The sequence below is a fragment of the Phragmites australis genome, chromosome 18 (assembly GCF_958298935.1).
Source record: "Phragmites australis chromosome 18, lpPhrAust1.1, whole genome shotgun sequence".
NCBI lineage: Eukaryota > Viridiplantae > Streptophyta > Magnoliopsida > Poales > Poaceae > Phragmites > Phragmites australis.
This window is the reverse complement of record NC_084938.1, coordinates 21,707,564-21,720,249: the sequence shown is the minus strand read 5'-3', so window position 1 is coordinate 21,720,249 and position 12,686 is coordinate 21,707,564. Positions and strand designations below refer to the sequence as shown.

General features: G+C 44.2%; 2 protein-coding genes across 2 annotated transcripts in view; both read right to left on the bottom strand.

Moving 5' to 3' along the window:
* Positions 1-2,118: 2,118 nt before the first annotated feature.
* On the bottom strand, positions 2,119-3,539 carry LOC133899788 (cytosolic sulfotransferase 5-like). The gene has a single exon (XM_062340851.1). It carries the CDS (start codon positions 3,399-3,401, stop codon positions 2,322-2,324), a length of 1,080 nt encoding a protein of 359 aa, XP_062196835.1. The 5' UTR covers positions 3,402-3,539; the 3' UTR covers positions 2,119-2,321.
* Positions 3,540-7,533: 3,994 nt separating this feature from the next.
* Positions 7,534-12,686, bottom strand: part of LOC133898611 (uncharacterized) — a 28,624-nt gene continuing 23,471 nt past the window's right edge. Inside the window, exons 5-6 of the mRNA XM_062339303.1 lie at positions 7,867-7,966; positions 7,534-7,556 (exon numbers count right to left, since the gene is read on the bottom strand). Of these exons, the coding sequence (XP_062195287.1) occupies positions 7,534-7,556; positions 7,867-7,966 (123 nt within the window). The remainder of the gene's footprint in view (positions 7,557-7,866; positions 7,967-12,686) is intronic.

The window sequence follows — 12,686 nt, the reverse complement described above, 5'->3', positions numbered from 1 at the left end:
CTGGACACCATGCGCATCATCCTTGCTGTTGCAGCCAACCGAGGTTGGCAAGTTCATCATCTGGATGTCAAATTAGCATTCTTAAATGGTGAACTCGAAGAAGAAGTATATGTGGTCCAACCAGAGGGTTTTGTTGTAAAGAACAAAGAGCATCTTGTGCTCAAACTCAACAAGGCGCTGTATGGACTCCGACAAGCGCCACGGGCCAGGAATATCCAACTTGATAGAAGCTTAAAGCAACTTGGATTTGTGAAGTGTGCTCAAGATCACACCGTATACACAAGAGGAACAGGCCGGCATGGAGTTATTGTTGGAGTATATGTTTGTGATCTCATTGTGACAGGAGAAAGTCCAGAGGAGATCATGGGATTCAAGCAGCAGATGATGAGTGAGTTCAAGATGACCAATCTTAGATTGCTCAATTACTATCTCGGGATTGAGGTAGCGCAAGAAGATGGGCGAATTACAATCAAGCAAATAGCATATGCGAAGAAGGTCCTTGGTCAATTCGGTATGCTGGATTGCAATCCCACAAATTCCCCATAGAACAAAAGACGCAGCTGCATAAGGATTCAGATGGACAACTAGTTGATGCAACTGAGTATCTTTGCATCATTGGTTGCCTGAGGTATTTACTCCATACAAGACCTGATCTTTCTTTTGCTGTTGAGGTGCCAAGCAGATTCATGGAGATGCCCACGGTGATGCATTACAAGGCAGTAAAGCAGATTCTTCGGTATTTGAAGGGCACCATTCATTATGGTCTTGTGTATACCAGAGGAGGAATAGAAGAAGAAATCACCGGGTACACAGATAGTGACCTGGTCAGTGACATGGATGACAGAAAGAGTACTGGAGGTATGGCTTTCTATATTAATGATAGCCTGGTGTCATGGAACTCACAGAAGCAAAAAACAGTGGCTTTGTCTTCCTGCGAGGCTGAGTTTATGGCGGCAACGGCGACGGCATGCCAAGCACTGTGGCTTAGAAGTTTGTTGGGGGAGCTGACAGGAGAAGAGCCGAAAGGAGTCAAATTGTTTGTTGACAACAAATCAGCGATTGTTTTGATGAAGAATCCAGTGTTTCATGGTCGTAGTAAACATATTGACACCAAGTTTCATTTCATTTGTGAGTGCGTTGAAGCAGGCCAGGTTGAGGTGGACTTCATCTGCACGGAAGAGCAGCGAGCCGACACTCTAACGAAGGCATTGCCGATGGTGAAGCTAGTGGTCATGCGACACTTATTGAGAGTTCGTGATCTTGACCCACGACAAGATTAGGGGGGAGTATGTTGGACTTAATCCTTGTCGTGGGCCTCGGGGACTCGATTGAAGTCTAGAGTCCTGTTCATAACTTGCAAGGTTCGATCGTGCGGTATGCATGGAAGTAGTTAGAGTTCAAGTCGGAGTCGGATCATGGGATGGCACGATTCATGTTAGGATTCGGAGTTAGCAGGTCGCTATAAATATGAGTTGTAATCTCTAATTTTTTTTAAGCAAGACACAGAGTCGTGCAAGTTGAGAAAAGTTGAATAGAATAGAAAATTCCTCTAGAGAGCCTCACGTTTTGATCTTGTTCTTGCCGAGTAGTACGCGACTCAGGAGTTGCTGGGCGTTGCTGGTCGATCGGCGTGATCGAGAGCAGTACATACACGGCACATTACCGGACTGGTCGTGGTCGAGCACGTACGACTAGTCGCTGAAGCCTAATCACTTGCGTTATTATGAATTCGGAGTGGTCGCACTCGTGATCTAGTGATCAGACCCAACAGAGATGAGTGCAAGGAGGGCAGGAGGCAGGGGCTAGAGCATAGTGAAACGAGCTATGTACTGCAGCAATCAAGAGATTGAAGAAACAACACCAGTCGTCCGATGAAGATTGAATGGATGCGGACGTCGCCTGATCGAAACGTTATTTTCAGATGGCTGTAAACTCGAGGGGGTACGTGGTCCATGCTAGTACATTGCAACTGCATGTGCTGGAGTTGAGGTATCCATATCCAAGAGGGTACGTGGTCCATGCTAGTACATCACAACTGTACGTAGATCACATAGGAGTAGTACGTAATTCCATTCACCTGAAGCGGTTTAATTTCCCTCTCAGCTTGTACGCGATGTATGTTCACTTTTAAAACAAGCAAGCGATAATAATTTTATTCATTGTTTATATATCTTGCTAACAACATATATACTAATGGCCGGCATGATTCACAATCATGAATATATAAGTGCACTCAAAAGAAAAGAAGAGGGAAATATATGGATGAACACGTCGAGGTCACGAGATGCATACATATGGGCTCGTGTTGATGTTTCCGTTAATTACTTGGTGTTGCCAAAGGTAAATCCTGATCCCTTGAGTGCCTCCTCTACGATGCCGTCCAGCCTCGCTGCCATCTCCGGCGTCATGTGGTTTCTCCAGTCCCCCGGCACCCCCTTCCTGAAGAAATGCTTGTTGTCGATCGTCATCAAGTTCTTGGTCCTATAAGCTCCGGTCTTGTTCACCGCCAGTCTCCTCTGCTTGTCCAGGCTGCACAGCTCAATGATGGCGCGCACCACGCCGGCCTCCTCCTCCGCTGCCGAGAACGGGCACCCCATGAACTCCGCCATCTTCTTCAGGTTGCCTGCCGGGTCCTGCAGCATCTCCTCGTACCTAAGGCACAGCACGTTCCCCGGCCTTCTCTTGCTCGCCTCCCAGTACTCACGGGCGTGTTCCCACTGCGGGCCCAACCCGCAACGGCCTTGGCAGTACTGCTCGAACGCTTCCTCGAACTCGGCAGCAGCTGCTGCTGTCGGATGCTGAGCTGTGCCCTCCTCTGCTGTCGTCTGTACACGGGCTTCGAAATGCCACAAGGAGACCAGCGTGTCCTTGGGGTCCCGGGTGATGTACACGATCCGGCACCCGGAGCCGTCCGCCGTGGCGCGTTTCGGGAGGAGGGAGTAGGGCAAGTGCGTCCCGAGGAGACGCGGCGCGGCCGGCGCCGTATCGTCGTCGTCTAAGAACTTCAGATTGTCGATGAACTTGACGCAGTCGTGGGAGATGTTGGAGAGGAGCGGGTGGCCGCCGTCGAACGGCGAGTGCACGGACCTGCGCGCGGTGGCGAAACCGAGGGCCTTGAGCCAGGTGGTGCCGGTCTTGGGGAAGCTCGCGAAGAGGATGTCTGTGCCGAGCTTGTTGAAGGAGGCGTGGACTTTCGGGAGGATCATCAGGGCGCCCTCAGGGTACCAGAACCCGCGGTACAGACGGAGGGAAGGAAACACCGGGCAAGGTGGCCCTTGGGGAAGAGAGGCGACGATCTCGGCGAAGTTGTCCGGGAAGACGTCGTTGGTCATGGGGGACTCATCACCCTCGCCCAACGTCATGGCTTCACCTTTCCCTCCTCCTTTGCAGGCCGTCGCCATGCTACGCTATGGAAAGATAGCTAGAAATATGTTTTGGAACGAAAAGAGGAAGCTTGCTCTCTTATATGGTAGTCACATCGCCAATCCACCAAAAAGTCACCAGTCACATTGTTAAAAGAAAAAAAGATTGCCACTCAAGTAGGTTGTGTTTCAATGGCGTCATCAGTTTGGGTATGGGAAAGGTTATGTTTGAGTCTGATTCGTCCATCTGGTTAATGCTTTGAAGAGTAATCAGCTAGATTTTAGCGGCGATGGGCTTACTTATCAGATAAGCATAGAGTTTATGCATCTCGTTGTCTCGATTTTTCTTTTTGTCGTAGAGAGTGTAACAGAGTAGCACATGAGTGTCCTCAGTATGGTGCTGCTGCTGATCAGGATACCCGCTTATGGGCAGATTCTGTTCCAGCTTTTGTTATGAGTCAGGTGGCCACCAATTTAGCTGTGCACCAAGTCTAATGGAATATATATTTCGATAAAAAATATCAACCAATGATCCGAAACTAACGCGAAACGTCCATTTCGAAAATAAAGCTATCGACCAAGATCAAATGGACGAAATAAGTTTTGGCCAGGTGTGAATTTTATAGCAAATCAAATCGGTAAAATATACCAAAAACTCCCTTTTATGTTCTTCCTTTTTTTATTAAGGGCTTTATGTTCTTTCTTTTTTCCTTTTCTCCTACCTCCCCCTCTTTTGTACTCTTCTTTGTAAAACTCCTTTTTTTTTCATATATCAGCAGGCGTACGGTTACCCTTCCTGTTTTCTCAAAAATAAAAGCAAATTTCACAAAAACGTCCGGTTTAGAAGCTAACACCAGTTTTTATTTGCTCTTTCACATAACACAAGGTACATGACATTTCTAACACAAAACACCAGATTTTAACCTCTATAACGACATGCATCTAGATGAGGTGACATTCATGTATGTCGGACCCACTTGATAGTGAAACATATACTCCATATCCAGTGACACATGAGTAGATAAAGTCGCACTAAAAAAAGACAGACATGTGAAAGGAGGATACAACAGTCATGACCCGGGAAGTAGACAGAGTGATTCACTGATAGGCGGGTCCGACTTACGTGGCTACCACCTCATTTGCTCGTGTTTTATTGTTGGTGTTAAAACCTAGTGTTTTGTGTTATATCGTACCTATCATGCACTTGGTATCTTGTGAAAGAAAAAAATAATATTTTGTGTTATTTATGTTTCTAGATTTAGTGTTTTGTAAAATTTGCTAAAAAGATACAGCAAAAACTATGTAATCAAAGGTGTCCAATTTTGATGTCGTCCACAGATTCGAAGGTAAGATCAAAAGTCCAATTTGAAAATAAAGCCATCAACCGGTATCAAATGGAGGACATCATCTTCATTTGACTTCAATCAAGCTGTGTATGTACGAGAATTATTTTGCAATACGGTAATCATTTTGGCTTAATTATGTAGTTGTGCTTCAGAGCGGACAAAAGTAGCAACGGAGAAAAAGACTCCACGTCACCTCAATGGGCCCACTGTTGGTCGCGTGGCGATTTCAATCCCAATCGTGCTTCAATGTGCACACCAACCGATCATAAAGGCGGGTCGAGGCCAGTTGTATTAGGATGTCCCCACGTTGTGTTAACAAGATATACATGAGCCACCAACATGAGTGTGTTTGGGTCATATGGTCCAGTCTAGCATGCGGAATACTTGCGTCTCTCAGTCAAGTTAAAGTTATTTTTAACAGGTACTTTAAAAATTTATCATCTATATTACTATCATAATATCCTTTTATACTATTACAGTACTTTTTATTTTTTCTATCTTTAACAGCTACCTTATTTTTTACCTTCTACTACTCTTCTCCTCCCTTCAGATCCACAGTCAACCTCTATAAATAGTATTGCGGTTGCTACAGTATTTTAGCAAATTTGGAGTACCAAATCCTCTCTTCTCAACACTGTAGCACTGCATACGGCATATGTTGGAGAGCAAATTTGAGTGCTACAGTGTTTTTCGAGGTACTGTAATAATAGAAACCTCCTCTGTTAGAGATAGACTAAGGGTACATTTGAGTGTTCGTATGAAGGCAGGTTCATCGGATATAGGTAGTCGTCTAGCTAATGATATTATTAATATATAATTAGTGTGTATTAAGTGGTACTATTACTTTTAGAAGTAGTAAGGATTAATAGGATAAACTATGAGCTATTAGAGGATCATGGTAACACTCATACGAGTAACAAAACGGTATCTCTTTTTCTTTTTTTTTAGGCACGAAACAGTATCTCTTCTGAGCTAGGCTAAAATCAAGCAATCAAAATGCCAGTAGCGTGCATTTTGGCCTAACTGAAATGAGCCTCCTCACTGATAAGAACCAGGCTAGAGGTAGGAGAGCAACAAACAGACCCATTATACCTGCTTAATAAAAAGGGGGTTCTATTTTTAAGTCAGAGTGGCTCTAGTAACCCGTTCTAAGTAGTAGTAGGTCCTCGATTTGGGCCATTTCACGGAAAGTATATATATCGTGCGCGGTATAAGGAAAGTGTTGCTGAAGTATCTAGATCTCTAGTCAAGTGATAAGTATTTTAATGATGATGATAGTCGTATTATTGTGATTAATAATTTATTTTAAAGGAAATTAAAAATATAGTTCGTAATGATAATTAGGTATGTTTGGTATCTAAAATGATTATATGGACGATCAAAAGACATGTGTGTCAAGATTAAGGATCTTATAGTTATAAGTATCACAAAGGAGATAAAAGATATTTAGAATAGTATAGGTCTATTTTCTTAATCTTTTAACCGTACTATAAAGAGAAGCTAAGAGTAGTATATTTATCTAGTGAGTCTAAACTTAATTTGATACACACTTATAAAATTCTAGCACTAGTTAGCTCAGAGAAGTCATGGTTGAAATGTCAAGAAGCTGGAGCTCAAAAAAGTTTGAATTGGACGAGCTCAGAGTCTTTTTAGTTCATCGGATGATCCGATCTTGTGAAGATTGTTCTCATCAGATCATGTTTGGTTATCAAGTCAGAAAATACATTTCATATACAGGATGGTCCGGTGATTAAAGTTGTAGAATCACTGGATGCTTTTCTGGGTGACACGTATCCAAAAATATCAAAAGTTTTACACCAGTTGGTCTAGTGTTAGTTTGTTTAGAGCACCGGACTAATTTCAACAGAAGTGGAATTGTCCAGGAAAAATTGAGTTTAACTCACTGAATTATCCGTTGATGCAATGATGAAATTATCGGACTATTTATTCCAGAGGCGATCCCATGTGATGAAATATGAGTTTATGTTTACCGAATGGTCCGGTGATCATGATGTGTACACCGGACTCTCATCACGAGAGCAATATTTCCAGAGAGGGTGGTTTCAGATGGTGTGAAGAAGTTCTACTCACCAGATAGTCTAGTGATACTATGCCAGAATAGCACATTAGTGACTGGTGATAATCGTCATTAGTGACAGTTACAGCACACGTCACTCTTATTGTGTCACTAATGACAAAATATTAGTGACGGATTGGGACCTATCACTAATCACAATCACCAGTGACGGGTCATAATTGAGAACCATTATTAAAATATGTCTCATAGGACCTGAGCAGGCCTGTTGCCCGTCACTATGACCGTCATTAGTGACGGGTGTATACACCACCCATCACTAATTATCGATCCCCAGTAGCGGGTAGCTTTTCAACCTGTCTCTGGGACTTGGTCATTAGTGACAGGTGTTAACTACAAACCGTCACTACTGACCAAATCATCAGTGATGGATTGTTACCACCCGTCATTGGTTACTAAGTCATTAGTGATGGGTAGATTTCCAACCTATCTCTAGGACTCTGTCATTAGTGACGGGTGTATTTAGCACCCGTCACTAATTATCTAGAACCAGTGACAGGTAACTACAACCTATCACTGGTGACTGATTCATCAACAACAAGATGTTATGAGTCATTAGTGACGGGTATCTTTTCAACTCTGTCTCTAATGATTGAGTTCCAGAGACGGGCTGGAAAGCTTCCTATCACTGGGACTCGGTCATCAGTGACGGGTGAATTTACCACTCGTCACTAATATTCTCATCCCCTGAAGGGATTTACCTTTTTCATAGCTGCATACTGAAGCAATGTCAGGATTTGGCAACCATCTTCTCTTGCAAATAAGACACATCCAGATACATTCATGCTATAATCACCATTCATTTCAAGATATATACCCACATTGTAGGGACCAAGTCACGAGATATGCAACCACAAATTACATAATCAAAAGTCCTCAAAATGTACAACGGCGCAAGTCCACATCAAGAGCTTGAATTACATAAGTCGAAAGTGTAACCTCGAATTACATAAGTCGAAAGAGCAACCACAAATTACATCAAGATAGTTACAAATTACTTAAGTCGAAAGTGCAACCACAAATTACATAAGTCAGAGCCCTACATCCCTACAATAGAACTCACCTTTCGAAGATACGACTTCAGTCATTAAGAATGAGGCGATCCGTGCTTGAATGTTGGAGAGTGCAGACTCCTCGATGTTACCATCTGGTAAACTGAATTCCTGCTGAATGAAAGTAGTTATGGAAAAAGTATGCAATTAGCATGACCAAAATCATTTTGTCATCGAATATTTGTAATGAATAAAAGCAGCTATGAAAATACTATGCAATTATCTTACATCTGGGGATTTCATATCCTTTGTTGCCATGAATAGCAGCATGTGACACGGAACGTAGAATCCACAAGAGTTGCCCAGTGGTTGTTGGTGACATTGGAGAGGGAAAAACTATCATTTCAAAAGGAAAAATATAGTAGTAAAGTATTAGAAAATATGTCTGCTGACACTTACCATGAAGACAGCCTTATGTGTCAGTGTGCGGGGCTTCTTTCACCTTTTGAGCAACTATCTCAGTTTCTCTAGATTTGAAGGTGATTTCTCCACTATCTGACATCGTACCCCTCGCGCGCATATACGATTGCGATCGTCTCAGGAATTGCAATCGAGGATTCTTGCGGCATTCGTTGGCTAACTTTGCATTCGCCGCCTGCCATTTATCCCTTTTCCCCACGTACCCGCTTGTGCCTAGGTTGTGATTCTACTTGTTCTTTGCTCGAAGCTACTTCTTTGCTAAACTCTCCGTTTGGAACTTCTTAGAGCTCTTCAACGCCACAAAAGCTTCCCAATCCTTTCTTTTAATATATGGGTACTTGCGGAAGGGCTCCAACTCTTTTTTCATATACTCGTTCACAAGCTTGCTTTTGTGGCTTCTCTAAAGTTTGGCGATCATTTTCATAGCAGTCCTGCAAGCCTTCGCCTTCATGTTCTCCGGGAACTCCAGAAACGTATTGACACCATCATTGAACAAGACGTTCTTTTTATCCACAGTGAGGTCATCGAACTTTCGAAGGGTCAATGACACCCTCTCCCAAGCATTAAGGCCTATGAGCTTCCGCAACATTTGCAGGGCCTTCTTCTCTGTAAGCACACCGTCATCATCGATTTCCATGACGGTAATCTTTTCAGTCGACCACTTTGTTTGTACCCTTGCCTTTCGTACTGTTGCTCCACTAGGACCTAGTTGCGCAGATGCTAGGGGCTTGTGGTTCATCAAAGGATCCCGATGACTAGTTGGCAGACATCTAGTAGATACGAATATGTAGATATAATTGTATAAGTCTTAGTAACAATATTCACTTTTATACGAATTTATGAAAATATGATGTATTTATTATCTAAAGCGAAGGATACTACTAATTTTAAATAGGCAAAGATAGGTGATAATCTCATTCGAGGATATGTGGCCCGAGTAGGTTTCCATGTTCTTGTATGGTTCTAAAGAAAATATCGGTAACACCTCCCTACTGTTATCCAAATACACGTCTCGACAACGAGCCGAGAGGGTGTGTATCTGGAGAACAATAGTGAGACGCCACCAAAATTCTCTCTAGAATCATACAAGAGCCCAGAAACCTACTACTTGAGCCACATATCCTCAAACTGTCCAAAGTACGTGAACATTTCGGCAGCATCTTTTTATAAATATGACGAGTTGCCAAGTCATATTTATAATCAAACACTCCAAACAGGAGACAACATAATAGGTTACACAACCTAAATTCATTTTTGGGATTATCTTACAGATTTAATTTTAACCATCATAAACTTGTTGTGCAATATGCATACATTAGTGACAAGAATATACAGTAACAGATAAACAAGAATAAGGATTAATGTGTGCTGCAGGACTGAACATAAGCAAGAATAAAAGTAGGTAAACATGGAAATTACATATGCCAAACATATGAACATCAAGAACATGTTTATGTTATCAAGTTTTACTCTCATAAAGCGGGTTACGACTGATGTCGCTATCCAAATGCCAAATTGGCTATCTCATATCATTGGTATGTGTGACTATGCACTCTTAATTCTCAGATCATTCCTAAGAACAACATGCACTACAACCTCCATATTTATGCATATTGAAAAGTAAAAAATCTACATGGTTGTGCTAAACTGCTAACCATTTATTCACATACCCTTTATCTCCTATATTACTGTAAATACTACATAGAAATCGCAACTCAAGGGTCAACATTAGGAACACGTAGAGTTTAAGTATTCAATAGTAAGTGGTAAATGGGTAAGATAGCAGCGCGCCTAATTCATCTGTGTTAAATTGCTAAGTTCATATTGTCCCACCTAAGTAGACTATGCTGTCACACACAACCTCACTTAGCCGCTGTCATCATCGAGTAATATAATCTGACATACCATTTGCATTCACCCCCGGCACATAAAATATGGCAGAATGCACAGAAATAACTCACAATGATAGATGAGGATGATGGTTGTAGGCGTCAGTGAGGAGGGGACGGCGGAAGGCCTACCTTGACGGATGAGGACGATGGTGGCGCAGAGCACGGTGGCATGGGCTCCTCAGTGTCGGGGTGCTCATCGGGGAGGAGGCGACGATGGTGTGGGCTCCTCATCGTTGGGGTCGTTGAGAATGAAGGCGCAGGGGAAGATGGCGTCGGGGAGGGGGATGGGGACGGTAGGAAGACGGCGACAGCCTCGGGGACGACCGAGAGAAGGAGGCGAGGAGGAATGGGTGGCAGGTGCGGTGAGACTTAGGTAAAATTGGAGGCTAGGGTTCCCACACCCATTATTTATAAACATATCATTAGTAACAGGTAAATTTACCACCCGTCACTAATAATCGGGTCACAGTGACGGTGGATTTACCACCCAGTCACTGGAACTTGGTAATTAGTGACGGGTGGTAAATTCACCCATCACTAATTAGCTCTTTAGTGACGTGTGACGTTATCACCCATCACTAATGTGATCATCTCTCTATTTACATGCATACTGCTGCATCCTGAAGCAAAGTCTATGGCGAAAGATCCTAGCTAATTTCTAATAGGCAAAGATAGGTCCTAATCATATTCGAGGATATGTGGCACAAGTAGGTTTCCATGCTCTTGTATGGTTCTAGAGAAAATTTCGGCATCACCTCCTCGTTGTTCTCCAAATACACGTCTTGACAACGAGCCGAGAGGGTGTGTATCCAGAGAACAACAGGGAGACACCATTGAAATTCTCTCTAGAACCACACAAGAGCACAGAAACCTACTACTCGGGCCACATATCCTCGAACTGTCCAAAGTATGTGGACAATCTGGGACCATCTTCTTATAAATATCACGAGTTGCCAAGTCATATTTATAATCAAACACTCCCAAATGGGAGACGTAGGTTACACATGTATACTAATTAAGAGGGACAATCCACATATATCAAGATCTGGGAGAAGGAGCAAAATTATTAATTCCAACTCAAACCCTAGAATCCAGTATGCATATATGAGCAAGAGGAAGAGAGGGAGGAGGAAAACCTTCAAAGGCCAGGGATAGACACTAACTTCAAATCACTGGTATTTGATTTGGCCTCAACAGAATCGCCAAGAAAATTGCCCCTTTGCCGAGCAGCCGTGGCGGAGAGACACTATCTGGTCATGCCACTTGGTGAATAAAATAATAGTAAACATCACTTAATAGTGATGGGTTATAAGGACACTCATCACTAATGAGTGAGCTATTAGTGACTGATCTCATAACAACCTATCACTAATGAGTGGCCCTAGCAGGGAGCTGCCAAGGATACATTTAGTGATAGGTTATCAGGACACCCGTCAATAATGACTTAACATTTGTGACGGGTTGTAAGGATACCCATCACTAATTATTTGACATTAATGATGGGTGATAAGGATACCCGTCACTAATGACATATTAGTGATAGGTGAAAACTAAGGCGTAGCGCAGGGGGTATTCTCCTGAAATGCATCTCCCGGGCAGAAGGCGGCGAGCTTCTCGCTGAGATCCACGAGGGCGAGTGCGGTGGCCATGCATCGTTCTGCACACTGGTCGGGAAGGCCTTCCGACAAGGTTTCTACTGGCCTACAGCCCTCCAGGATGCTTCCGAGCTGATTCGGCGCTGCAGAGCGTGCCAGTTCCATGCAAAGTAGATTCACCAGCCAGCTCAGGCTCTTCACACCATCCCCCTGTCATGGCCTTTTGCGGTCTGGGGGCTGGACATTTTGGGTCCATTCCCCCGAGCAATCGGGGGCTATGAGTACCTCTACGTCGTCATCGACAAATTCACCAAGTGGCCGGAGGCGGTCCCAGTCACCAAGGTGACCAAGAACACAGCGCTCCAGTTCATCCGCGGCATCACCAATCGCTTTGGTGTCCCAAACCGGATCATCACCGACAACGGCACCCAGTTCACAAGTGCCCTGTTCCGGGACTACTACGAAGACCTCGGCATCAAGCTCTGCTTCGCCTCTGTCACTCACCCTCGGAGCAACAGGCAGGTCGAGCGCGCCAACGCGGAGATACTGAAAGGGCTCAAAACCCGGACCTATAACGTGCTCGCAAAGCACGGGAAGGGATGGGTGGACGAGTTACCCGCCGTGTTATGAGCCAACCGGACCACGCCAAGCCGCGCTACCGGGGAGACTCCTTTCTTCCTCGTGTATGGCGCTGAGGCGGTCCTCCCCTCCGAGCTCACTCTAGGCTCCCCTTGGGTGCATGCATACTCTGAGGGTGAGCAGGAGCAGCAGAGGCGCGACGACGTCGACTACCTGGAAGAGCGCCGGTGGCCCGCCGTCGTCCGAGCAGCCCGCTACCAGCAAAGCCTACGGCGCTACCACCAGCGTCACGTTCAGGCACGGTCTTTTGAGGTGGGAGATCTAGTTCTCCGACGCGTCTAGTCG

What these genes read in the sequence shown, in the direction of transcription:
- LOC133899788 (XM_062340851.1), bottom strand. Translation starts at nt 3,401, where the DNA reads ATGGCGACGGCCTGCAAAGGAGGAGGGAAAGGTGAAGCCATGACGTTG.